This window comes from Mustela nivalis (assembly GCF_964662115.1).
Source record: "Mustela nivalis genome assembly, chromosome: 11".
Lineage (NCBI taxonomy): Eukaryota > Metazoa > Chordata > Mammalia > Carnivora > Mustelidae > Mustela > Mustela nivalis.
The window spans coordinates 88,852,193-88,879,408 of NC_139030.1; the positions used below are offsets into that span (position 1 = coordinate 88,852,193).

Genomic DNA, 27,216 nt, shown 5'->3' on the forward strand with positions numbered 1-27,216 from the left:
TACTTGGATGACAGGTACAGTTTTAACTAATTTGTGTCCATCCCAAAACTTCCATTAAAAAAAAAGGTCCTTTAAAAATTCAGAAAAATACTACTATGTGCCAACAATCTTGAAAACTTAGACAAAATGGTGAAATTCCAAGGAGAGAAAATATATATACTTTGCTAGAATTGACTAAGGAAAAAAAAAATGGAAACAGTGACTAGAAATTTTCCTATGATATTTGTATGTGTTTCTGATTCTCTTAAGGACAGAGTAGAGTGTACTGACTAACCCTCCTACAGATAGTTATGAACATGGAACAAAAATGTTACAAAATCTATTTGAAACCACTGGAGAGCAAAAGGTTGGTGGAAACCAGACAGAATCAACCTTCAAGGGGAAAGGAGATATGTCTAATTAATCTCATTAAACTATGGATTCAATGCAATTTCAATCAACATCCCAACAAATATTTTTATAGAAATAGACTATATTTAGTTTCAAAGTTTATATGGAAATGCCAAAGCCCCAGATAGCCAAAACAAGTTTTAAAAAGGACAAAGATGAAGGCCTCCCATTATCTGATTTCAAAATTTACCACAAAGCTACAATTTTCAGGACAGTGTGGTATTGGTGTTGGGACAAACGTAACTATAGAACGGAAAAGAGTCCAGAAGAGACCCATGGCAAATAATGGTTAACTGAGGGAACTGGCAATCCAATAGTTTTTTCAAATGATGCTGAAACACCTGGATAAATGTTTGGAAAGAAAGAGAAACTCGACCCACACATCACACTAAAATTCAAGTATCTCAAAACTGTGCTTAGAAAGGAGACAACCAAGCTTTTTAGAACTCTGACTAAAAGAAAAGCTGCATGAGCAGAATCCCCTAAAAGAAAACCAGCGAGACTGTAGGATGCTTATGCTGTCTAACTCCAGGGTCTACTCAGTTTCTCTGGCTTACTTGATGATTTAAGATGTTTCACACAGGCAATGTTTTGGGATGAGCTGAGCTCCAGGAGGCAGGGATGTTCCTGTATTTCTTACACACAAATATTTATGGGTAATATTTGTCATGGTAGAAAGCCTGTAACTTTAAGAAGTTAAATACAACCAAAAGCTATGGATCCAAGACGACTAAGACTTAATGTTTTATTTTTTAAAAAAGATACTATCATAATGTTACATGTGGTTTTTCACCTACACATAAGCAAACCATAAAATATGGGGCAATGAAATCAGTGATGAAAGAGCCGAAGATTCGTATGAGCAAGGATTATTCCCAATTCATCGCAAGCCTCAATCACAACTTTGTCAGCAGCAGAACCAGAAGGAGCAGCAATGTAGGCCACACCGCTCTGAGGGAAGAAGAGACATTGACTTTCAAAACACAATTTTAGGATAAGACACGCAAAAATCAAAATCCCCCTCTAGAAAGCATAAGCTAATAATGATTCACAATGCAGAATGATTCACCCAGTCAAAACAGGAAAATGATAGGATGTGGGTTATTCATACATCAAATGGAAAAGTAAAATAATTAAGTATTATTGCCATACTTGGACATACAATTCACAGAACTTAACAGATGCAGGATTTCTGAAATAGTTTTTTTTTTTTTTTTTTTTTTGTCCGGGTTGGGGGAGAACATACAAGTAGGGAAGGGGGCAGAGGGAGAGGGAGGAAAACACCCCCTGCCCCCCTCACGGTGAGGATCCCTGGGATCATGACCTGAGCCAAAGGCAGAAGTTTAACTAACTGGGCCACCCGGGCATCCCTGAAATAGTTTTTACATAATAACCAATTCTATGCAAATATACATCAATTCCATACTTACCCTTTTAGCTCTGTCTACATTATCCCTGAAAGGAAAGAAGGCATCAGAGCTGAGAGAAACTTCACTAAGTTTGTCAACCCATTCCTTCTTCTCTGCTTCAGTTAATAATTCAGGCACTTCTTCAAACAATGCCTTCCACTTTATCAAATCCTCATCCTAAAAGTAGAGGGTGGAGACAGGAAAGAAAGATTTTGGATTAGATCTTTAGTACTTTCTGATGCAAATCAGAACGCCAGAAAGCACTTGGGCATTTCTCCCAGGATTTAATTACAACAGCTCATTACAGTTTACACATCTAGAATCTTTTTTTTTAAAGAATCTTTTTTTTTTAATGCTTTTAGCATTTCATTAAGAAAAGTAATTCTAAGTGTACCAAATAAAAACTATACTATTTACTTTGTAAATCAGTTTAAATATATTTTGCTTTTTAATCTCTGCCTAAGTAAGATCTACTACTTTATATCTCTGTGTCAAAGCAAGCAAGCAGATGATGATGGATGTTGCAGAACTGCGTTTGCACAGTCTCAAGTCTACAGCAGGCCTAACAGAATCACGGTATGATTCATGGTATCGTATTTTTAAAAAGATGCTTCCATCCTGGATGACTTTTTGGCTTAAACAGTGTACTTTTAACTCTTGCTCACAGAACTATGAACAGGATTTTGCTACATAATTATAAACAGGGAAATACAAATATTAGAGTAAAAGAAGAAAGGCTTACATGTTAAATACTTTATGGTTATAAGGCACACTCTTCAATGACACTTACTATGTCATGGATTCCTGTCCCTCAATTTGTCAACAAGGTAGTATGGTCAACTCACCCTCTCAGAAGACCATCGAGAGTCTGATTACCAGACTTCTTTGTTTTCCATATAGGATTAAGCAAAAACGGGGCCAAATTCTGTATTTTTGGCAGGCTACTTGACATTGTAATATTATTATTCTCATAGGCCTTCTTTAAAACTGAAGACATTAAAGAACACATAATTTAACAAAAATAGAGTTGTTAAAGGCACTAGTAGAAAATGTGGGGGGAAAAGACCCCGATTATGTGCCATCAGATTAATTTGGATTTCGTGTTGAATACACACCTATCATGTAGCAAGTATCATGCTTGGCATGGGACAGAAACCTCAGGATAGGTGAAGAAACAGTCCCTGCCATCAAAAGCTTAAAATCAGTACGAACATATAAAACTGAAGTACAAGCATATAAAACTAAACCAAATGATTATAATTTAATACAGGGAAGGTCTATGGTGTCAGGAAGGGATGAAGAACTGTGAACAAAGTCAAAGGCAAGACAATGAAGAATTGTTGAGAATTTTAGAATCACAATTTTAGACAATGTAAAATTCAAGAAGAACAGCATTTTTCTCTCAGTAGTGATGAAGATGTCTGTTACAGAAAAAGTGAGCGTACCAGTATACTCTATCCACAAACCCAATGACAAGACTTTTACCTCGCCAATGGTTCCAGTAACATACTGATCAATGGCATTCGAGATTTCTGCTCTCTTCACTCCAGTTTTAAACTTCATTGAAAGGACTTGTGGATGATGTCTAAGCCACCAATAATTTGCTTTATCCCCTGCAAGGCGTGTGCAGTGTATTCGAGACTGCTGTCCTGCTCCAATGCCAATAACCTGAAGAACATGAACATTAAGATGACCATCTCTTACAACAACGTATTTTTCTTAATAGATCTTTTGTGCAATTCTCTAAAATCTATCAATTTAGTAGAAAATTGTCAGTCCAAAATACAAGTAATTTTTAAGGCATTAAAAGGTAAGGGAAGAAGTTTATAACTATTATTTACACATTTTACCTCTTCAGTGACATTTGAAGTATGGTTACTAATACTGTGGAAGTTTCTAAAACTCTTGGACATCAGCAGTGAAGCACAATTTTACCAGAACTTCTTAGAACCTGAGTCAAAGGAGGCCAGTAGCCACAATCTCTCAAGTTTTCATTATTAGAGACAAACAATCTTTTTACAATTGACAATCAACTAAAATTCTGAATTTTAAAAGTCTTCCAGATCACATGCCAATTAATACCCACACTTTCCCTCCCCTACTTATGGGTCAAATAATTTAACAAATGCTAAGAGAAGAGCTCAAGACACAGTGAAAAGGGGTCCCAATGCTGCTGAAGTTATGGCAAAACCAGAACCAGATTAGTCCACAGTTAGAAGAGGCCCCAGTGATGAGCTAGGTCGGTCCTGCATTCTATGGTTCAGTGCACTAGGAAACAAGTTCAATATCTTGCTTAATTAACATCAGTAATCAATATCTTGATTGTGGTTGTGGTCATGTAACTAGGTAATTGGGGAAAACTGTTCAAAACTCGACACTTTAAAAAGTGAATTTTATTGTACATAAATTATGTCTCAGTAAACTGGATCTTCAAAGATCACATTAACTTGCAGTCTACAGATTCTTGGTAAAGTAACCTTAGAAATACATGTGAAAATACCCAACAAGCTGCAAAAACATGGAATAATGGGTGGCAGTACCATTCATTAGTCTCTCTTCACTGGAAATACCACACCAATCAGGAGGAGGGGAGCAAATGAACTAGTTTTAGAGCAGCTATTACAGTCCCACGAATCCAAATGTGTCAACTCAGTCTGAGGAAGAAGCAATATGACCAATTTTAACACATCGTTCCAAAGACAGTCTGTGAGCATCACTAGCTTTAACAGTCCTCTATGTTACTGAATCAATACTGACAAACCCCGAAGAGAAAGACAGGACAGATTTTCCTTTCCAAGCAGTCTAGGACTTGAGGGATGGGTATCATTTTGTAAAAAATGGGTATCATTTGTAAAAGTGGGTCTGAGAGCTTGGTTACCTGACCATTCTTGGCATAGCACACAGAGTTAGACTGCGTGTACTTCACAGCAATGGTGGCTACAATGAGGTCTCTGAGCGCAGACTCTGACAACTGAAAAAAACACAGGATGGTCAATTGCATCAGATTTTTGTAATTCCCTTTAACTTGAAGCATCTTACATGTTACTTATTTTAACAGACCTAAAATGTAGTATCTCTCGAAGGACATAATGAAATGAACTGTTCATAGGAAACTCTACTGTGTTTTACTAAAAAACCAAAATCAACACTCAACATACTTATGGAACTCAGCAGTGCCTAATGCATCACAGACTCAGATTAAAGTCTTTTGCAGCGACTCAGGCTTAATTCTGTTTAAGAATTAAACATCATGCTAGTTACAAAATGCCATATCCACCCAAACTGACAAAAAATACTTTCATCACGCTAGTTACAAAATGCCATATCCACCCAAACTGACAAAAAATACTTTCTCAGCCACAGAACCAAGAAACCTATATGGAAAAATGATAAAAATTTATGTTCAGAAAAAACACTGAGAATCATTTTCACAGACATTATAAGCAACTGTGATGCCCATACACAGCTAAGGCTGTTCAGGGAAAAAAAAAAAGATCATTTTCTGCTTTGTCCAGAAATTCCAAGTAGAAACTGTTCAAAAATACTTGTGAACTACCCCAGTCCAAACAGAATAAAACAATTATTAAAGCCAAAAATGTCACTATATTTAATAAAAAGAATAATTACAAGCTGAAAAGATAATCTATATAGCTATGCTGAGTGGACAAAGACTGTAAGTAGCAGCTAACATCAATTAGCTAAGTGAAAACCTAAAATCAGACTTCATCAAAATTAAAACTTCTGATCTGCAAAAACCCTGTATTAGGAGGATAAAAGGACAAGCTATAGACTGGGAGGAAATATTTGCTAACCACATATCCAAAAAAGAACTAGTACCTAAAATACATAAAGACCTCTTAAAACTCAAGTGACAAAAGCAATCTAATGAGAAAATAGGCAAAACACACAAAGAGATGTATCAGTAAAAAGGATATGTAGATGGCAAATAAATAAGAAACAATATCATTAGCCATTAGAAAATGCTAACGAAAATCATGAGATACTGCCACATACCTAACTAAAGTGACAAGAGTAAAAGCGAGTTAAGGATGCACACACCTGGATCACTCATATGTTGCTGCTACAAAATGTAAAATGGCACAGGCTCTCTGGAAAACAATTTGGCAGTTTAAAAAACTAAATATGCCAACTATGATACTATCCAGCAGCCACCATTACACTCCTGGGCCTTTATAACGGAGAAATGAAAACTTATGCTCACATAAAAACCTACTCGTGAAATGTACAGAGTGAAAATTATAAAAGGGGGAACAGATAAGATGTTACTCAAGGTTGGGGGTGGAAGGAGAAGGAAATGAGTATGATTTTAAGAGGGCAACCCGAGGGACCCTCTTGGCCATGGAAATGGTCTTTCGGTGCCTTGACTGTATCAGTATCATTATCATGGCTGTGATACTGTAAGATATTAACACCAGGGGAAATGGGGCAAAAGATACATGGGAATTCTTAACAGTGCATGTGAACTTGTAATTTTCATTTTAATCTTAAAATTAAAACCTCAATTAAAAAACACTGTTAGGGGGCGCCTGGGTGGCTCAGTGGGTTAAAGCCTCAGCTTTCTGCTTGGGTCCTGATCTCAGGGTCCTGGGATCGAGCCCTGCATTGGGCTCTCTGCTCAGCAGGGAGACTGCTTCCCTCTCTCTTTCTGCCTCCTCATGATCTCTGTCAAATAAATAAAAAAATCTTTAAAAAACAGACGCAAAACCCCCACAATGTTAGAATTTAAGAATTTGTCATTCTAAGATAGTACTAATGTAGTATATCCTTTCTTATCTATTATTTGCTGTTTGAGACACCAACTATGTATTTTAATCTTTTAGTTCTAAGAAATTTTAATTACACAAACCAGCTTTCCTACAGGTCTGCCTTGAAATGCAACTCCGGTATTCTGAGTTAGGATCAAGGAATATAAGCCATTTCAAGAGGGGGGATGGCCGGAGTTGGGAGTGAAGGACACAAACAGTTAAAACAAATTAAAGCTTTATTTAAGAAAAATGGAGGAGGTAGTAACTCAGTCACATGTTCATTAATGCTTACTACATACTTCTACTTCTCCCACTGTTCTAAGACCTAAAAAGATTTTGAGGCTGACATGTTAACAAAACACTGCTTTAAAAGAAGAGAGGACTACAAAGAAAGATAAAACTATCACTCTTAATGCTTGAGCTTTCAAATTTCTAATTAAAAATACATATGAAACAAGTAGAGAAGAATTTAGATAAAAGATGAATTAAAGCCATATCTCACTCCTTGTAAAAATAAATAAATAAAAAATCCAAATTAGCACAGCCAGGGGTATAAACCCTATCAAATACTGCTGAATTATTAATCAGTCCAATACCTATAAACCTAAAAGGAAAACTTACAAAGTAAGAGCCTCAATAGTTAGGCAGAGCTGCCAACATAGGTACCATGTAATCTAGGTCAATACTGTTTCAGTATTTTATTTTATTTTTTTAAAAGATTTTATTTATTTATTTAATAGCGAGCGACCGCAAGAGAGGGAACACAAGCAGGATGAGTGAGAGAGGGAGAAGAGGGCATCCTGCCAAGCTGGGAGCCCGATGTGGGGCTTGATCCCAGGACCCTGAGATCGTGAGCTGAGCTGAAGGCAGACACTTAATGACTGAGCCACCCAGGTGCTCCCTGTTTCAGTATTTTAAAAGATACACTAACCAGCCAGATTAATAAAGTGTTAAAGAAAAAGGGAGGGGGCACATATTACTGTAAGCTGCTCATGTACAGTAAGTAATATTGGTACAAAACACTGCTTCCAACTGGAAATCCCAGTACTTTACAGCCTTGACCACAGGAGGAGATGGCAATGAACTTATTACAGGTATTTCTACACATGATGCCTATACCATGTTCCTTTACTTCAGGGCACCATTAATTTTCAAAAATAAAAGCGAAAAAACATCTATTAAATCAACGAAGATCACGTCTTCATCACTATACACTTATTAACAGGCTGAACTACCCAATAAAGGTTTTAAAGCTTATTTTCAGCAATTCTACTTAAAGATGATGAGAATGAAGTCACACCTGGGGCTCAGACCTGGAACAACTGCACCTCTTCATTTTCTTTTTCTGTTACAAGGAATGACTTATTAACAGACTAAACCTTTTCTAGGAACAAACAAGAAAGCTCAACACCAAGGCAGTAAAATACAAACTACTGAGAGGCAAAGATCCCAGAGATAAGCAAGAAGAAATGAGTGTGACCATCTCTGCTTTTCACCTCAAGGCACTGTCCAAGATGCAAAGCAATAAGCTAAATGGTAAAGGAACTGAGTAGCACTCCTGCCGGTGTTATAGCACTAAGTGGCAACAATGGAGTTCAGAGAACACCAAGGAAAAGTGACACTAGCAGACACTGGTGCTCTCAGAACAGGGGTGAACCCTAAAAGGACCAGTCCTCACAAAGACTTAAGCCCAAATTCAAATCAGCTTAACTCCTGCCAGGATAAAGATGATTTGACTTCCACCTCCTCTGCCTACCAAAAGTGGAAGTCAGTTCTGGAGTGAAAAAAAGACTCCATCCAAACACTCAAAATACCTCTATAGTTTTTTCACATTCAATGCCCAGCATCCAACTAAAAATACCAGACGTACTAGCAGACAAAGCCACAAAACAATGCAGCTACACATCTTAAGCGTGGGGTGTGTGTATGACGAGTGGCGGGGGGGGGGTGAGGGGGACGTGAGGGGTGTGAGGGTTGGGGGTGAGGGGAGAAGAGCCAATGTTAGCACTGCAAAAAAATCTTTCAAAACTGAAGATCCAAAAAACAAAACAAAACAAACTGAAGGGCCAATTAAGAGATTTCAGAGAAGAAATACAAGCTTATCTATCTTCCTATTATGTACCTAGGACAAATTTCTTAGCCATAACTTAGATCACAATTTTGTGATCTTTACGAGAGAGATGACAGTAGTCACCCACCGCCAGTCCCCATTAAGAGTGCTATGCATTGTAAATGACAGAATACACGTATGTATGTGGAAAAAAAAAAAACAAAACACACTATCATCCTAGGAGTATATCCTTCCTAAAAGATGACAACAGTCTAAATGCAAAAACTTGACCACATAAAAACAATGACCACAGTACTGAAAATGGAAACAAAATATCAGAGTACATCTACACATGGCTTGCCACGTGGCCTTTCTATTTGTAGGGACGTCTGGGTGGCACAATCAGTTAAGTGTCTGCCTTGGGGCTCAGGTCATGATCCTTGGTTTCTGGGATGGAGTCCCGGGTCAGGATCCTTGCTCAGTGGGGAGCCTGCTTCTCTCTGCTTCTACCTGCCACTCTGCCTGCTTGTGCTCTCTCACTCTCTCTGATAAATAAATAAATAAATAAAATCTTAAAAAAAAAAAAAAAAATGTATTTGTAGCTTAGTGCATGGAAAAAATTCAAGTCACTGAACAGAATTATGAGAAACATGATCTCACTTAGGCGTAACTGAAGATAAATACCTCTAAGTACATATAAATGCACAGAAGCTCCTAATATGGTCATTTATTCTTTTTTTTTTAAAGCTCTTAAACTTATCTGATAACTCAAAGATAAGCCAGACATTTGCAGATCAACCAGTTTTAAATATGGGTCTTAATAAATGCAGAAGCTTATAAATATTAAAAACAGACTTACTGAATTACTAGCATTCAGTTCAGACGATTATTTTATTTTTTTTTTAAAGATTTTATTTTTTTGTCAGAGAGAGAGAGAGCGGCAGGCAGAGGGAGAAGCAGACTCCCAGCTGAGCAAGGAGCCCAATGGGGGACTGGATCCCAGGACCCTGGATCGTGACCTGAACCAAAGGCAGATGTTTAACTGACTGAGCCACACAGGCGTCCCCAATTCAGATGTTTTTTTCAACTTACATCTTTATTCTTGGTCACAACGTTGCTAAATAATGACCTGTCAATGACACCATTATTTCTCTTCTGACTTAAACGAAGACCAAAGAGAGTTCGAACTTCGTTTTCATCTGGATTGTAGGACTGATCCATCTAAAATAAAAATTTAGAGTCAGAATCAATAGGTCTACAACTTTCAACGTTTTTCACTTAATTTATGTACAAAAAAATCATCACAGTAAGGTTATATGCATTTTTTTCTAACTTAAGCCTGTGTAAGATCACTTTAGTAGAGGTACAATAGAATGGTCAGTTACTAGTATTTTGTTCTAAAAAATTTGAGAGGTTTACAATCCTGTGGTGTTTTCTAACAACAAACATATTAAAACAGTAATTCCAATGACAGCATTTCTGGTTATACCAACTGAAAGCACTGTATCTTACTTTTGGAAGATCAGCGGATAAAAACAAATTTGCCAAAAAAACAAACAAAAAAACAGGTAGTAGCATAAAAAATAAATTCTAATTTTCCCTTTTTTCTAATAATCTATTATAAAATACAGAGTAAACACCTGAATTAAATAGTTAAAAGGGGGAAAGCAACATTTGCAATCAAGGTCTTTGTTACTTGAAAGGGAATATATGTTGTTGTTGTTTTTTAAGTAATCTCCACCCAAACGTAGAATTCACAATCCTGAGATTAAGAGACAGCTGTTCTACTAACTGAGCCAGCCCTGGCATCCCAGGAATATATGTCATTTGTTGCTATCTTCCTCTCACAAATTTTGAACTGAAAAGGTATCAAGACATGAGAATAATCTACGTAAGACCATTCTCTCCCTAGATATTATTCTAAACTTCACAATATCTCTTAATTTATTCTTTAAAGGATCTCTGACTTAGAAAGCTCTGATTCTGTAACTTATAAGCAAGCCCTCATAATTAATTCTTCCTAATTTGTACTTTCTTGAATTCCAAAATGTTCCGTTTTCTTCCGTATTATCAAATTTCTAAAACTGGGATGTGCTCTCCTTATTAACTGATGTCAAAAAAAACTTATAGCCAGAGAGAGGAATAAAGCTATTCCACAGCTATAATTGTGTGTCCATGTGCATTTGGCTAAACTCTCAAATAATGTATTGGGGAAGGCCCGGTATAGTCTTTTGACATCTTCAAATGTAATGCTGTCAGGTGCTGAAGAGGTCACGATGAGTTCAAAGTTTGGAAAACTATCTCCATGATGACATATGTAAGTATTAAAAAGAGCTTTAAGTACTTAATACCCTTAAAAAAGACCACTGGATTAAGAAACTGAAGAATACAGCCTCTGCTGACTGAAGGGCTGAACTTAAATGAAGGGCCTTAACAGAAAAGTATGTATACTTAATGTAGTATTTTTCTTCTCCCTTGAAAAGCTGACACTGAATTTGTGGTGTATCATACAACTAGTGGTATCTTACAATAAAGGCTATCTTAGAACTTCGATTATACGGAGTTATGATTCCACAAATCTTTTGACATGAGCACTTTCTGTAAAGCAGTGTTATGAATTTTTATTTTAATTCAAATAACTCTGCTTTATCCATTTATAATCTTAGACAATGGGCTAGTTTCCCTAATAGAAAAAAGCTGGTCAAAATCAGGAAAAATCTCAACAATTAATCAGAAAAATAGGCAAAGAATATGGTCAGATACTTCATAAAAAGGAATTAAAAATACTCCTAAATATGAAAAGATGTTCACCGCACACATAATGGGAAATTAAGCTGCAATAAGATGTCATTTTATCTATCATATTAAGATGAGAAAGTTAAAGGACACGATGATGGTAAAGTTATTAGGAAATCAGCATCCTTAACATTCCCATTAAGACGTAAAATTTGTTGCAACACCCTCAAAGAGGAATAGGACCTATCAAAACTACCAATACCCACTGATTGCCACCCGGTTCTAATTCACTGCAGGGTGTGTGCAGTAGCTAAGGACTGGTGACTGCCTACACAAGCTACACAGACATGGGGCAAACTTCCAAGACGGTCAAACTATATGCATTTGTATTAGTGGGAAAAAAACAACATAAAAGGAAAAAGAAATACAAATACTTGCTGTAAAGTATCAAATATTTCAGGAAGGATGAGCAAGAAATTAAAAATATTAGTTACTTTTAAAGACATTAATGGTAGCAGAAGGGAAGGATGGGGAAACTTTTCATCAAATAACATTAATACCTTTTGAACAGGAAACCATGTATAGGTATTAACTATTTTCTTAAAAATTTAAAATTTGAAACCAAAAGTAAGGAAGCTCTCCTCACCTACAACCTGAAAATTAACAGTAAGGAAAAAGAAAACTGTAGGATTTAGAATTAAAGAAACCACAGTAAAAAAGGATAAATTAAAAGGTTGTCATCATAAAAGGTTAAAAACGGGGAAAAAGCAACACAAAACAGAAGAGCAAATTACTGTTTTTTTTTTTTAAAGATTTTTATTTATTTATTTATTTGACAGAGAGAGAGAGATCACAAGTAGGCATAGAGGCAGGCAGAGAGAGAGAGAGAGGAGGAAGCAGGCTCCCTGCTGAGCAGAGTGCCTGATGCGGGACTCGATCCCAGGACCCTGAGATCGTGACCTGAGCCGAAGGCAGCGGCTTAACCCACTGAACCACCCAGGTGCCCGAGCAAATTACTGTTTTAAACATGAATTAAACTAACCTGAAGAACACAGTAGTTTCCATTTTTTTTTTTAGAAAGTATTTTCAAAGCTTCATCTTCATATCCTGGGGCAACAATACCATCAGATACCTATAAATATATTCAACATTAATTTCTACTTTCAAAAATTAGGGAACACTTCTTAACCAACCTAAGCACAATTGTCTGTCTTAATGCAGCAGTATTTTCCTGTTTCTACCTCCAACAGATATATTAAAAACTACACTCGGAAAAGATAAGCCTATGTTAGAATACAGCTTTGTACAGTTAACCTTATCTCATTTGCTATCCTTTCATGGTTTCTGGCTGTTTCAGTTTTAACTAAGAATATATAAACAATTCACTCTAATACATGTACCTTAGGAAGAAAAATGATTTCTCACTATTCTGCTCATGGAGTGGTGTTTTGCACCAGAAAAAGCATGTTCTAGTCGTCCCCACTCTGCCAGTACCAGGCAAAATTAACTTAGGCAAAGCTAAGTCCACAAGAGCAAGACATGGGGATCAGATTACATCTCCACTAATAACCTTAGGCAAGGCAAGTACCTCAGCAGCAAGTCAAAGGGATCAGATTTAACATCTCTGAAAGACAGACAAGTCAAAGTTCCTACTACAGAGCCTTGTGCTACATCATAAAACGCAGCAGGTCAGCTTCACTGTGGGTGGAGATGGTAGAGGTCATGGGAAGAATCTCTAAAACAACTAAATTATCAAGGCCTTGTAGCCTTCAGTTTTACCTATTTGTTTTCCCTCCAAGCTAATCTAAACTACCTTCTTTTGGCTTTCTGCCTCCTCGCCCCAAAATCCCACCCTTCTGGAATGCTTGTTTGGTACTCAACTGCTGGGGTTAGTTTTTCAGAGTAGTTTATTATCTTCACCTACACAAGTCTTCTATAACAAACCTACAAAGGTTTACGGTTAAGGTTATTACATATCTAAGATAGCATCTCAGAATAATAATTTTGGAATTATTAAGAAATAAATAATTTAGAAATAATAATTTTGGCATTAAGATAATGACTACTAGAAAATTTTAAAAACCCTATTTTAATTAAAACATAATCGCAAAATATCCATTTGAAACATTCACTAAACCTCAGAATTACAATTCAGTCAAGGATTCATGTTCTACATAAATTATAAACATGTTAAACAATAAATTTAATTTAGAAATGGTATAAATAAATATTGTAAGTTATGCTTTCAATGAATCAATACTAGGAATAAATAGAGCTTTACTCAGTTATGGATGGATCAATACTCAAGAATGTTCACTAACCTCTCTGGAGATAATTTTGGCAGTAGGAACATCACAAACATCAGATAATGCAACAAAGTCACCAAATGAAGACATCCTATCAGCCCCTATAAATAAAAATCAAAATGAGGTATACATTACAAATAGCTCTGCAAAGCAAAAGATGTTTAAACAAACCCCAATGTGATCATATAAAATCCATTTCTCTAAACAGAACTTTACTGTATTATGTAAGATCTAAATAACAGATTAGTAAGTCATTTAACTGAAATAATCACAACAAAGTATTCTTTAATTTTACCCTCTAGGCAAACTTCTGGAAGAGCATGATAACTATATTTTAAGTTTTGCAGGCACCTGGTCTGTTACACCTATTCAGCTCTGCAGTTGTAGAAATTAGCCACATCAACAAAGGGACAAGGCTCTATTCCAATCAAACTGTATTTACAAAAACAGGTGGCAGGTTGGATTTATTTAGCACATGTGCCACAGTATGCTAACCCCTACTGTGGAAGGTCAGTGGTGCTATCAAGTTTCTTGATGATCTTCTGAAAATGTTACAATAATATTCACAGGTTATTAACCTCATGAATTAGATATTCCTGACATATATAAAATACAACTCTAACCATATTCACTACAGTTAAAAATAACCTCATAGGGGCACCTAGGTGGCTCAGAGGGTTAAGCCTCTGCCTTTGGCTCAGGTCATAGTCTCAGGGTCCTGGTATCAAGCCCCGCATTGGGCTCTCTGCTCAGCGAGGAACCTGCTTCCCCCACCCACCTGCCTCTCCGCCTACTTGTAATCTAATAAATAAAATCTTAAAAAAAAAAAACCCAAACACATAATTTTAGTCATATACTAAACAATACAAATGCTTTTAATAACCCAATGTGAAATCAGATGCACCAAATTCTAATTGTATTTCCATTTATTACATGAAAATAAAAATTTCTAAACAAATTTATTCCAAGGCACTCATATAGTCATTTCCTAAGTATTACAAAAAACAAATTAAAAATAATGTGAAATCTGAAACAAAGGATATACCACTTTATTCTACTTAGGATAAAATATTCTTTTCTCTCTTTTAAGAACAAACAAGAACCCTATTACTCTTCTGACCTCTTGCTCTTGCATATGCAGTTGATATGGGTGTAAGCGTTTTATACAGATCATAGACCATGCAGACTTTGGCCTCGTCTTCACTGAGTGGAATTCCAACAGCAGCACCTGGTACAGAAAACCATAAATAAACCTCCAAGTCTCAAGTTACTACTTATCCTCTCCTAAATCAAGACAACACTTTTCTTAACATCTAGTCTATGCAGCATAATTTCTTGTGCCTGTGCCAAATTAAACAAACATCTGGCCAGATAATTAAACATCAAAAATAACAGTTTCAGGGGAGGGGAGAATGTTTTCTCTCTGGCTTCCAGAAACAACTACTGTCTGAGTCCACCAGAACCATGCATGTATTCAAAGCTAGTTTACTTCACTAAGGACTCTCTCTCTACCCTGCTTGATATCACATACCATTTATTTCTTCCCTGTTTACATCAATTCAATATCAAATAAACATCAAAGAACTATGTAACAGAGTTGACTTAGACATAGAAGCAAAACATATCTCATACAATGGCTATAAGAAGTTACAGATAGGGTGTCACAACAACATCCTTAGGTCTACTCAGTTTCATTTTCAACCATGTGGAAAAATACTTAGTCATACTGAATTAAGCCATTTTACTTTATTTTTTATACCTTTCCACTGCAAAAAAGTGATTTCCTGATCCTATCTCACAATAATATTATAGTTACATATATGTAAATAACACGTTACTATCAGATTTTATCATATTACTACATTAAAACTGTCCACAAAAATGATTTGAGACTTTAGAGAATGTCTATATTCACAGTAGAACATGTCAATTCTTTCTAAAATCAAAAAGAAGGCATTTTGAACAGATCCAGAGCATTCCAGAGAGTAGTGCTTTACCTGCTGGGCTGACATGTTTGAAAGAGGCAGCAGCTGGAATGCCTAAAGCTTCTTTGAGTTCCTTCACCAGCTGCCAGGCATTCAAAGCATCACACAAGTTTATAAATCCAGGGGCTCCATTTAGAACTACATATAGAAACATTATATAACACATCATCAAGAAGGATCAATAAAATCAGATATATGTACATTTTTTAAAAAAACATGCCAAGATTGCACAAGTATGTTTTCAGAAAAGTGTAATTAAGAGATAAATACATTTACACAAACACAAATAACTTGATGAAAAAAGAATAAAACACCAGAGCCTAAGCCCGGCCTCACCAAAAAAGAAAAGAAAAAAAATACACACCCCCCCTCTCTCTCTCACACACACACATACACATACATATATGCTACTGGAGAAACCAACTCCAGCCAATCTAGAAATAAACCAATAGATAACTCAGGAACGGGAGAAAGAATGACAAGACCAGTGATCATCAGGGATCCACTTCACCACAGAACTAAGAACACAATCGTGGCAATTATAGACAATATAAAATCTAAGTTATAAAACTTGTCAATAGAAGGATATTATTACAAACTAATGCAAGAACTGTGGGTGGGGGGCGCCTGGGTGGCTCAGTGGGTTAAAGCCTCTGCCTTCGGCTCAGGTCATGATACCAGGGTTCTGGGATCGAGCCCCGCATCGGGCTCTCTGCTCGGCGGGGAGCCTGCTTCCTCCTCTCTCTCTGCCTGCCTCTCTGCCTACTTGTGATCTCTGCCTATCAAATAAATAAATAAAATCTTTAAAAAAAAAAAAAAAGAACTGTAGGTGGAAGAAAATAAGGGGAAGAAATGAGGTGGATTTTTCCTCCTTTATACCAGACTCAGTAGGCTCTGTCTAAAGTCGAAACGCACATAAAAAGATTACAACCTCCAACTTTCTCATTGCCTATTTTCTTAAGAATGGCAGGATTTTTTTAGAAGCTATTATCTCTTGTGAATAAATTATAAACTCTGCACATACAAAAAATTTGTAACTGCATTTCCTTTGTGTTATCTTGGATAGCGCATACTTTTAAAAATAAACTTCGCCAAATACCTACTGAGTGCCTACCACCAAGTTGGGCACTGTTTTAGGAGATATTACCAACAAATAAACTAGCCCCTCCCACACAGGAGAGACATAGAAGAAACAAAATAGGCAATTAACAGTAATTAATAGTAACAACAGTAATTAATAGTAAACAATAAGAAAATATTAAGTACTTAAATAAAAGAGTTAAAAACATAGCCACAGAAAAACCTGTATTGAATGTTTTCAGCAGCTTTATTCATAATTGTCAAAAACTGTATTTCTATTTCTGATGTCTTTCAAGAAATGAATGGATAGGGGTGCCTGGGTGGCTCAGTGGGTTAAAGCTTCTGCTTCCGGCTCAGGTCATGATCTCAGGGTCCTGGGACTGAGCCCCGCCACTGGGCTCTGTGCTCAGCAGGGAGCCTGCTCCCACCACCCCCTGCCTGCCTCTCTGCTACTTGTGATCTCTGTCAAATAAAGAAAGAAAGAAAGAATGAAAGAAGTGAATGGATCAACTAGGGTATACCCATGTATAACGGAATATTATTAAACAGGAAAAAGAAAAGAGCTTTCAAGCCACGAAAACCATGGAGGAATCTTAAATGCATATTGCTAAATGAAACAAGCCAGGTGAAAATGCTATATACTATATGATTCCAACATTATGACACTATGAAAACAGTAAAAATATAAGTTGCTACAGTTGTCAAGGAGACAGAATACAGCGAATTTTTAGGGAGTGAAGCTATTCTGCACGATACCATCAAGGTAGATAGAAGACATTACATATGTCAAACCCCAAAGAATATACAACACAAAGAGTGAGTCTTAATGTAAACAACGGACTTTAGTTAATAATGAATCACTACTGGTTCATCAATTTTAATAAATGTACCATATTAATGCAAGATATTAAAAAGGGAAACTGGGGGGCACCTGGGTGGCTCAGTGGGTTAAAGCCTCTGCCTTTGGCTCGGCTCATGGTCTCAGGGTCCAGGGATCGAGTCTCACATCTGGCTCTGTGCTCAGCAGGGAGCCTGCTTCTCCACTCCCCCTCTCTGCCTACTTTTGATCTCTGTCCAATAAAATCTTAAAAAATAAAAAGGCGGGCGGGGGGGGGGGACTGGGGAGAGGAGATCCAGACGGAGGGAATGTCTGGGAACTCTGTACTTTCTGAGATATTTTTCTGTAAATCTAAAACTACTTCATAAAGTCTATTATAAAAAACAAGGGGAGGGGCGCCTGGGTGGCTCAGTGGGTTAAGCCTCTGCCTTCAGCTCAGATCATGATCCCAGGGTCCTGGGATCGAGCCCCACATCAGGCTCTCTGCTCAGCAGGGACCTACTTCCTCCTCTTTCTCTGCCTGCTTCTCTGCCTACTAATGATCTCTGTCTGTCAAATAAATAAATAAAATATTAAAAAAAAAAAACAAAAACAAAAACAAGGGGATGCCTGGATGGTTAAGCATCCAACTCTTTTAAAAAATTTTTTACTTATATTCAATTTAATTAACATATACTATATTATTTTATATACATATAATACATTATCATGTACTGTATTATATTAGTTTCAGAGACAGAATTTAGTGATTCACTAACCACACAGAATACTCAGTACTCATTACTTCAAGTGCCCCCCTTAATGTTCATCACCCAGTTACCCCAGCCCCCTACCCACCTCCCTTCCAGCAATCCTCAGTTTCCTACAGTTAAGTGTCTTTCATGGTTTGCCTCTCTGTTTTTGTCTTATTTTATTTTTCCTTCCCTTTCCTTATGTTCATGTTTTGTTTCTTAAATTCCATGAGTAAAATCATATGATATTTGTCTTTCTTGGACTCATTTCATTTAGCATAATACCCTCTAGTTCCAACCATGTCATTGTAAATGGCCAAGATTTTGTTCTTTTTTATGACTGAGTAATATTCCACTGGATGTGTATATGCCTAACTCGTGATTTCAGCTCAGGTCATGATCTCAGGGTCATGGGATTGAGCCCTGCATCGGGCTCTGCATTCAGTGGGGAGTCTGCTTCTTTCTCTCTCTCTCTGCCCCTCTCCCCAGCTCGTGCGGGGAGTCTTTGTAATTAAGTCTTAAAAAAAGACTTGTAAATCCACTGTTGATGGGAATGCAAGTTGGTGCAGCCACTTTGGAGAACAGTGTGGAGATTCCTCAAGAAATTAAAAATAGAGCTTCCCTATGACCCTGCCATTGCACTACTGGGTATTTACCCCAAAGATACAGATGTAGTGAAAAGAAGGGCCATCTGTAACCCAATGTTTATAGGAGCAATGGCCACGGTCGCCAAACCGTGGAAAGAACCAAGATGCCCTTCAAAGGACGAATGGATAAGGAAGATGTGGTCCATATACACTATGCCTCCATCAGAAAGGAGGAATACCCAACTTTTGTAGCAACATGGACGGGACTGAAGGAGAGATGCTGAGTGAAATAAGTCAAGCAGAGAGTGTCAATTATCATATGGTTTCACTCATTTGTGGAGCATAACAAATAACATGGAGGACATGGGGAGATTGAGAGAAGGGAGTTGAGGGAAATTGGAAGGGGAGGTGAACCATGAGAGACTATGGACTCTGAAAAACAATCGGAGGGTCCTGAAGGGGTGGGGGGTGGGAGGATGGGGGAACCAGGTGGTGGGTATTAGGGAGGGCATGGATTGCATGGAGCACTGGGTGTGGTGCATAAATAATGAATACTGTTACGCTGAAAAGAAAAAAAAAGACTTTTAAGTCAATCTTAAAAAAAATAAAAGTACCTAAAAAAACAGTTCCTTTGACTAACACCAATGAAAGAGCTTTGAAAATGAAAAACAAGGGAAATGAAAGTACATGGAAGTATTTCTTGCCTCAGAATCTAAATGAGAAATAGTATAAGCAGGAAATAACAGCAGATAAAATAGCAGAATTTCCTGTTTTAATAAATTCTAAAAGTAAAAATTCATGCAAAACGTCTGACTACTCCTTCAATAAATACTTAGGGAACACGCCAAATAATATTCTAAGTACTGAGAATGCAGCAATGAACAAACAAGAAGCAATGAACAAAGACTGACAAGGCTTCTGCTCTCAGGGAAAGATAATCAAATGGGAGAGGACTAAGACATAAATAAATGCAGCAAAGTAGTGTTGTGATAAAAGTGTGATGGGCAGCTACTTCAATCTAGGTGATCACAGAAAGCTTCTCGGGGAAGGGACTTAAAGCTGAGATCTGAATGACAAGGGAGTGAGACCTTGAAGACCACAGGAAAGGCCACAGACACTGGGCCTGCTGACCAAAAGGAAAACAGGCCCCGGGGGTACAGTGGAGAGGAGATGGTTATCAAGGAAGAACAGTCAGATAACAGTGTCTGCAGGGCATGCAGAGGCATTTAAGTGGGAGGGAAAGCCAAAGGATGGTTTCAGGGCTACCATCATTTGATTTACATGTTTATGATTCCTCTGCTGTGAATAGAAAAGACAGTAAAGCAGAGAGCAGTTAGACTACTGCAGTCTGGGAGACGTTGGGGGTCACTGTGCAGACTTCCATGGTGTTAGAAAAGATTCAAAATGTATCTGAAATAGAGAAAAAATAGAACTTGATCCAGCAAATGAGAAGGGGAAGGAGTATTTCAGATTCTCCTCAAATCTGACATTGCTCCCTGCTCCTCCTCTCCCTCAGTTGCTAACAAGGAGAAGAGACCCGAGTACCTACATCTTCCCACCACCAAATGTACCGACCAGTGCGCTCTGTTTTTGCCTTCACAATACATGAAGAAAGCTGTCCCTGCTGTCACCCAAGGCCAGCCCTCCTACCAATGCTTGGGCCTTCAAAATCTTCATACCCAAAATCCTCTCCCTGCCCTGTGCACCCATTACATCCCCCCCCAAGAGTAAAAGAGAACAAAAGAGTGAAAAGTCTCTTAATTTTTCTATAGACCCTTGGAAGTCCTAATTAACTTTTCTGTCCAAAGAATTACCTTTATTATTGTTATTTCCTAACCTCACATTCCTAATTTGGCCCACTTCAGTGGGACTTCCAGGTCCATCATTCCAAGGTAACTGTTCTTGCAATTTTTCCCAGATTAAACAGTCACTTTTCTGTTCTCAGTAGCATTCCAAACCAGTTGAAACGCTGCAGGTTTTCCGGCCTTGTTTTCCTCTACTGGTTCCTTCACTGCTTAACCTCAGTCTATGAAATCTATCCTTCCTGTTCCACATCTCTAAAATCATTCACATGCCAAAGACATTCCAAACTCTATCTCCACCCTGACCTCTCTCCAGAACCCCTAATTATCTCAACAGTTTTCATTCACAAGTCTACCTGGCACCTCATACTGCAGATGGCTATAAAAGGCATTATGTATTTTATCTTCACATTATGTAATTTATTTTATCTTCTCAACGTGAAACACATCAGATACAATAAAGAGAAAGAAACGCATAGCGCCCCCCCCCCACCCTGACATAGCAAACTATGCCACGTAACACAAAGCCTTTACCTGTGATGGGAAGCTTGGGCTTCAGCGTGTATAACTGGGCAGGAGTCTGATGAGGGTTCATTCCATACCTCAAAGGCATCTGAGATATTCCTTTACTATACTGTCTCCTGAAGTAATCTGAAATTGCTTCATCATATTGTGCCGTATGAGTGAAGGCCTACAAAAAGTGTAAGTTTTGTGGAACACCAGCAGCACTTACCAAAGTGGGAACAAGAGGGTTTTAGGTAGCACACAACAAACTACACTCCTTGCCCACACATGACTGTGCAGGAAAAGACACTCAGTAACACTAAAAACAATGAATCATTCTCTCTGAGGCTCTTCCAATCTTTTTCTCCAAGGCTCTTTCAATCTTTTTGACGTTACCTCTGTAATATCTGGGTCTCTTCATTTATAGAAAAAGGGTAACAGCTCCAAGGAGATCTACTGAAAACTGAATACCATTTGGTTTGACACACACAGCACTGGATAAAAGTGCATCCCTACCTTCAAGGCTAACTGACGTCTGGTCTCCAAGGAGGTGTCTTTGCTGTCGGAGCTCTGCATCTCTGTGGACACAGCTGCATAGTCCTCGGGTTCACATACTACTGTCACCCGAGCATGGTTTTTGGCTGCTGCTCTCAGTAGGGTTACTCCGCCTTGTGAGAACAAAAGACAATTTGTATTTCCATATGAGCTTAACCTCGTTCAAATAAAGTCAATGTAAACATACTTCTAATTTTTGACTCAAAAAATGTAGAGAACATACCCCAGATGAATCTCTACACAAAGAAATAGCTTAGAAAATATAGACGAATTACAATTACCCCAGAACACAATCTGGGAGCAGTAATGATTTCCTGCTCCCTCAATGTTCTGATTCTTGGCGAACATCAAAACAAAATCTATTTTAAAATATAAAGAGTGTTTGGGGTGTGTGAGTGGCTCAGTTCGTGAATATCAGGGCTGTGAGATCAAGCCCCATATCAGGCTCTAGGCTCGGGGTGGGATCTGCTTGTTCCTCACCCCCTGCTCCCCCTGCTGCTTGTGCTTGCACGCGCACGCACGCTCTCTCTCTCTCAAATACATAAAATCTTTAATAAAAAATTTAAATATTTGAAAAATAAATAAATTAAATAAAATGTAAGTAATCCTCCCATATCAGTCTTCAAATATGGTTTTGCTGACTTACCAATATCAATCTGCTCAACAGCCTGTTCAACAGTTACATCTGGAGAAGCCACTGTCTTCACAAAGGGATACAGATTGCAGACGACAACTCTAAACCAAAAAGGAATTCAGCTGTTGTTAGAAATGCAAATTTAATGGGGTTTACATATAAGTTAGTCACTAGCTTTAATGTGATTGAAGAGTCTAAAAACCTAAAACATAAACTATAATCCTAGCATTTTAGAATTCTAAAAAATATACTGAAATGTCAGGAACTCCCACTGTTGCATAACATAGTCAATAAAAGTGGCTTTGGTCGGGCGCCTGGGTGGCTCAGTGGGTTAAGCCGCTGCCTTCGGCTCAGGTCATGATCTCAGGGTCCTGGGATCGAGTCCCGCATCGGGCTCTCTGCTCAGCAGGGAACCTGCTTCCTCCCCTCTCTCTCTGCCTGCCTCTCTGCCTACTTGTGATCTCTGTCAAATAAATAAATAAAATCTTTAAAAAAAAAAAAAAGTGGCTTTGGTCAACAAGAGCTCTCAAAACATTACTTCCTTCAAAACATACTGCAACATTACTGCCTGGGTAAACTTAGCTACCCATTATATAATTCAGCCATCAAAAAGCATATTTAACAATTTTAAAAGAAGTGCAAAATATAAGACTACAGATAACATCCTCATTTTAGAATATAATCACGTTTATGTACAACATTCAATTTTAGATTCTATTTCTGATGGGTCATGTACAATGATGAAAAATGACAGACCATTCTAAGGGTGAAATATTTGTTTCTTTGCTTGTTTTGTCTTCAGAGAGATCATACACAATGATGTTAACAGGACGTCCAAAAGAGTAATTTGTAAAATACAGAATATAAAATTAACAACTAGGAGAGTTCCATGCTTAGGCCTGCAATGTGAGGAGCTCTGTGGGCAAGTTCACTCCCAGGGAAATAAGCACAACTAGTAAAAACTAATTAAAACAAAACAAAACAAAACAAAACAAAACAAAAAAACAGAAGAGGAACACTTGCAATGTCTACAATCCTGGTATCAAAACCAGACAAAATGTCGCAATAAAAATATAAACCAGTATCTTATGAATACTGACACAAAAATCCTCAACGAAATACTAGCAAACTGAAACCAACAAAATATTAAAAAGCACATATACTACAACCAAATATGGCTTACCCGAGGAATGTAGGCTTAGCTTAGCATCTAAAAACCAGTTAATGTAAGAGGCCATTTCAATAAAACAAAGGACAAAAACCACCTGAGCACCTCAACAGATGCATAAAAAGCATCTGACAAAACTGAACACCCACTCATGATAAAAAGACTCAAAAAATTAATAGAAGAGAACTTGCTCAACATAATAAAAGGTATTTAAGAAAAATCCCCAAACTTACAGCTAACATTCTATTTAAAGGTGAAAGACTGAATGCTTTCCCCTAAGCTCAGGAGCAAGACAAGGATGTCTACCCTTACCACTGTACTAGAGGTTTTAGCAGGTCAATTAACAAAGCAAATTTAAAAAAAGGCATCAAGATTGGAAAAGAAAAAGTAAAGCTATCTCTATTAACCTGTGGCATGATCTTGTATATAGAAAATCCTAAGGGATTTAACAAAAAAAACAATTAGTACTGAGTTCAGCCAAGGTTACAGAACATATGATTAAGTGAATTTATGTACATTAGCAACGAATAACCCAAAGAGAAATTAAAAAAACAATTTTACTAAGAGTAGCATCAAAAACCACAAAAAAAAAGTTAAAGAATTTAACAAAAGCATATGACTTGTATGCTAAAAAGTAGAAAACGTTGTTGAAAGAAATTAAAGAAATCTAAGCAGATAGAAAGGCATCCTTGTTTATGACCAGAACACGTAATATTAGGACAGCAACCTCCTCTGAAATTGATACACAGACTGAACACAATCTCTAGGAAACTCTTATTTGACAGAGATCATAAGTAGGTAGAGAGGCAGGAAGAGGGAAAAGGGGAAGCAGGCAAGCTGCTGAACAGAAGGCCCAATGTGGGGCTCGATCCCAGGACCCTGAGATCATGACCTGAGCCAAAGGCTCTGTTTTTTTGCAGAAATGGGCAACCTGATCCTAAAATTCACACTGAAATGCAAAGGACCCTCAATACAAAACAATCTCAAAAAAGAAGTTAGAGGACTCACACTTCTCAGTTTCAGTATCGCCACAAAGATACAATGATATGATGCCAGCATGACAGATACAGTTCAACTGTGTCAAGACCATTCAATGGGGGAAAGAAGTTTTTCAACAAATGATGCTGGGGCAAATGGACAGTCACATTCAGAAGAATGAAGCTGGACCCCCAACTCATATATAAAAAGTAACTTAAAAAAAAAAATCAGGGGTGCCTGGGTGGCTCAGAGGGTTAAGCCTCTGCCTTCAGCTCAGGTCATGATCTCGGGGTCCTGGAATCGAGCCCCGCATCTGATTCTCTGTTCAGTGGGGAGCCTCCTCTACCCCCGGCTCTCTGCCTACTTGTGATTTCTCTGCCAAATAAATAAAAATCTTAAAAAAAAAAGTAAGAAAATAACAAAAATAAAGAAAAAAATCAAAGACCTAAACATAAAAACTACAACTAAAAAACTCTTACAACTTCACTATCCTGGATTATGCCATTGCTTCTTAGATACAACAAAAACATAAGCAACAAAAGAAAAATAGATAAAATGGACATTGCCAAAATTTAAAGGTTTTATGATGGTCAAAGGGCACCATAAACAAAAGATAACCCATAGAATGGGAAAAAATGACCCCTTAGAATTCAATAATAAAATGAGAAATAATAAAAAAATGGGCAAAGGATTAAAATGCACATTTCTCAACAGGTACAAAAATGGCCAATGAACATATGACAAGATGCTCAGTCACTAGGAAAGCCAGTAATAATCACAACGACATGCCAGCCATCATGGGCAAAAGATGTTGGTGGGGATGCGGAAAAACTTCCTATACGACTGTAGGCAATGTAAAATGATGCAGCACACTGGAAAATAATCTGGCAGCTGCTGGAAAGGTTAAACATACTTATCAGATGACCAGGGAATTCCACTCCTAGGTATATAACCAAGAAGAATGAAAATATATTGTCCGCACAAAAGCTTGTTACATGAATGATCATGGTTGCACTGTTTCTAATATCCAAAATGTGGAAACAATGCAAATGCCCATCAGCTGATGAACTAATAAAATGGGGTACATCCATACAATGGGTTTTCAGTAATAATAATAATAAAAAAGTGCTGAAACATTAGAACATGAATGAATCTTGAAAACAAGTAAAGGAGTCAGTCACAAAGACCACACATTATATGATTCCACTGGTATGAAATGCTGTGTATAGATAATCCAGAGAGACAGAAAAGACTATGATCGCATAGGGTTGGAGGTTTTAGGGGAAATGAAGAATGAACGCTAATGGGTATGGGGATTTTTTGGGGAGGGGGGTGATGAATATGTTCTAATATTAACTGTGGTGATGGCTGCACAATTCTAAATATACTAATACTACTGAATTATAGATTTTAATTTGGGAAATTATATATGTCATATCAATGAAGTTATATACACTAAAAAGAAACTGTATTTTTATGCAAATAACTACATTGTTAATATGTACCAACATTTATGTCATAGCTTCCTTAAAAAAAGGTTCTTTTCTGGGGCACCTGGGTGGCTCAGTGGGTTAAGCATGTGCCCTTGGCTCAGGTCATGATCTCAGGGTCCTGGGATTGAGCCCCTCGTTGGGCTGTCTGTTTAGCAGGTAACCTGCTGCCTTCTCTCTCTCTGCCTGCCTCTCTATGTGGTCTCTGCCAAATAAAATCTTTGAAAAAAAATTCTTTTTTTTTTAGTTTAATTATGAATTTTACTAATATATAATTGGCAAAATTAAAAATGCTTAAGTATGTACGAGGCACCTGGGTGGCTCAGTGGGTTAAGCCTCTGCCTTCAGCCCAGGTCATGATCTCAGAGTCCTGGGATCAAGCCCCACATCAGGCTCTCTGCTCAGTGGGGATCCTGCTTTCCCCTCCTTCTCTGCCTGCTGCTCTGCCTACTTGTGATCTCTCACCCTCTGTCAAATAAACAAATAAAATCTTTAAAAAAAAATGCTTATGTATGTACAATGTCATACAGAGAGTATTCAATAAATGTTTATAGTGAGTGAATGGGAAACTAAAACTGATGTTAATCTTGGTCTTAAAAGGGAGGGCACCAGGTCTAGCATACTTATTGTCTGATCCTTAACGTATTAAAATTTTAACTTCCATGGGGCACCTGGGTGGTTCAGTGGGTTGAGGCCTCTGCCTTTGGCTCGGGTCATGATCCCGGGGTCCTGGGATCGAGCCCCGCATCGGGCTCTCTGCTCATCAGGAAGACTGCTTCCCCTTCCTCTCTCTCTGCCTGCCTCTCTGCCTATTTGTGATCTCTGTCTGCCAAATAAATAAATAAAATCTTTAAAAAAAAAAAATTTTTTTTAACTTCCAATTTTTACCTTATAAGACTGAAATCAAGTCTGGCCATGTCAGCATTATCTTCTGGGATATTACGAGCCAAGATTCCTAATTTAATAAAGTTAAAGTATTAGATTCAAAAAACACATCAGAATAAGATACTTCTTTCCAACACGGTCTCACCAATCAAGTTAAAGCCTCCAGTACTGCCTAATCAAGAAGACTGAAAAATAGTTAAAATTTTACAGTACGTTTTAAAAGCTCTTGTATCAGTTATTACCCCCCTTTTTTTTTTAGATTTTTCATTTTCAAGTAATCTCTATACCCTATGTGGGGCTTGAACTCACAGCCCCAAGATCA

At 37.6% G+C, this 27,216-nt stretch overlaps 1 protein-coding gene across 1 annotated transcript in view; it reads right to left on the reverse strand.

Moving 5' to 3' along the window:
- Nucleotides 1-1,110: 1,110 nt before the first annotated feature.
- ATIC (5-aminoimidazole-4-carboxamide ribonucleotide formyltransferase/IMP cyclohydrolase) overlaps nucleotides 1,111-27,216 on the reverse strand; it is a 30,315-nt gene continuing 4,209 nt past the window's right edge. Inside the window, exons 4-16 of the mRNA XM_082689096.1 lie at nucleotides 26,898-26,964; nucleotides 22,386-22,474; nucleotides 21,701-21,852; nucleotides 21,215-21,371; nucleotides 15,655-15,780; nucleotides 14,778-14,885; nucleotides 13,673-13,758; nucleotides 12,394-12,483; nucleotides 9,708-9,836; nucleotides 4,678-4,770; nucleotides 3,285-3,467; nucleotides 1,821-1,976; nucleotides 1,111-1,341 (exon numbers count right to left, since the gene is read on the reverse strand). Of these exons, the coding sequence (XP_082545222.1) occupies nucleotides 1,222-1,341; nucleotides 1,821-1,976; nucleotides 3,285-3,467; nucleotides 4,678-4,770; nucleotides 9,708-9,836; nucleotides 12,394-12,483; nucleotides 13,673-13,758; nucleotides 14,778-14,885; nucleotides 15,655-15,780; nucleotides 21,215-21,371; nucleotides 21,701-21,852; nucleotides 22,386-22,474; nucleotides 26,898-26,964 (1,556 nt within the window). The 3' untranslated portion in view covers nucleotides 1,111-1,221. The remainder of the gene's footprint in view (nucleotides 1,342-1,820; nucleotides 1,977-3,284; nucleotides 3,468-4,677; nucleotides 4,771-9,707; nucleotides 9,837-12,393; nucleotides 12,484-13,672; nucleotides 13,759-14,777; nucleotides 14,886-15,654; nucleotides 15,781-21,214; nucleotides 21,372-21,700; nucleotides 21,853-22,385; nucleotides 22,475-26,897; nucleotides 26,965-27,216) is intronic.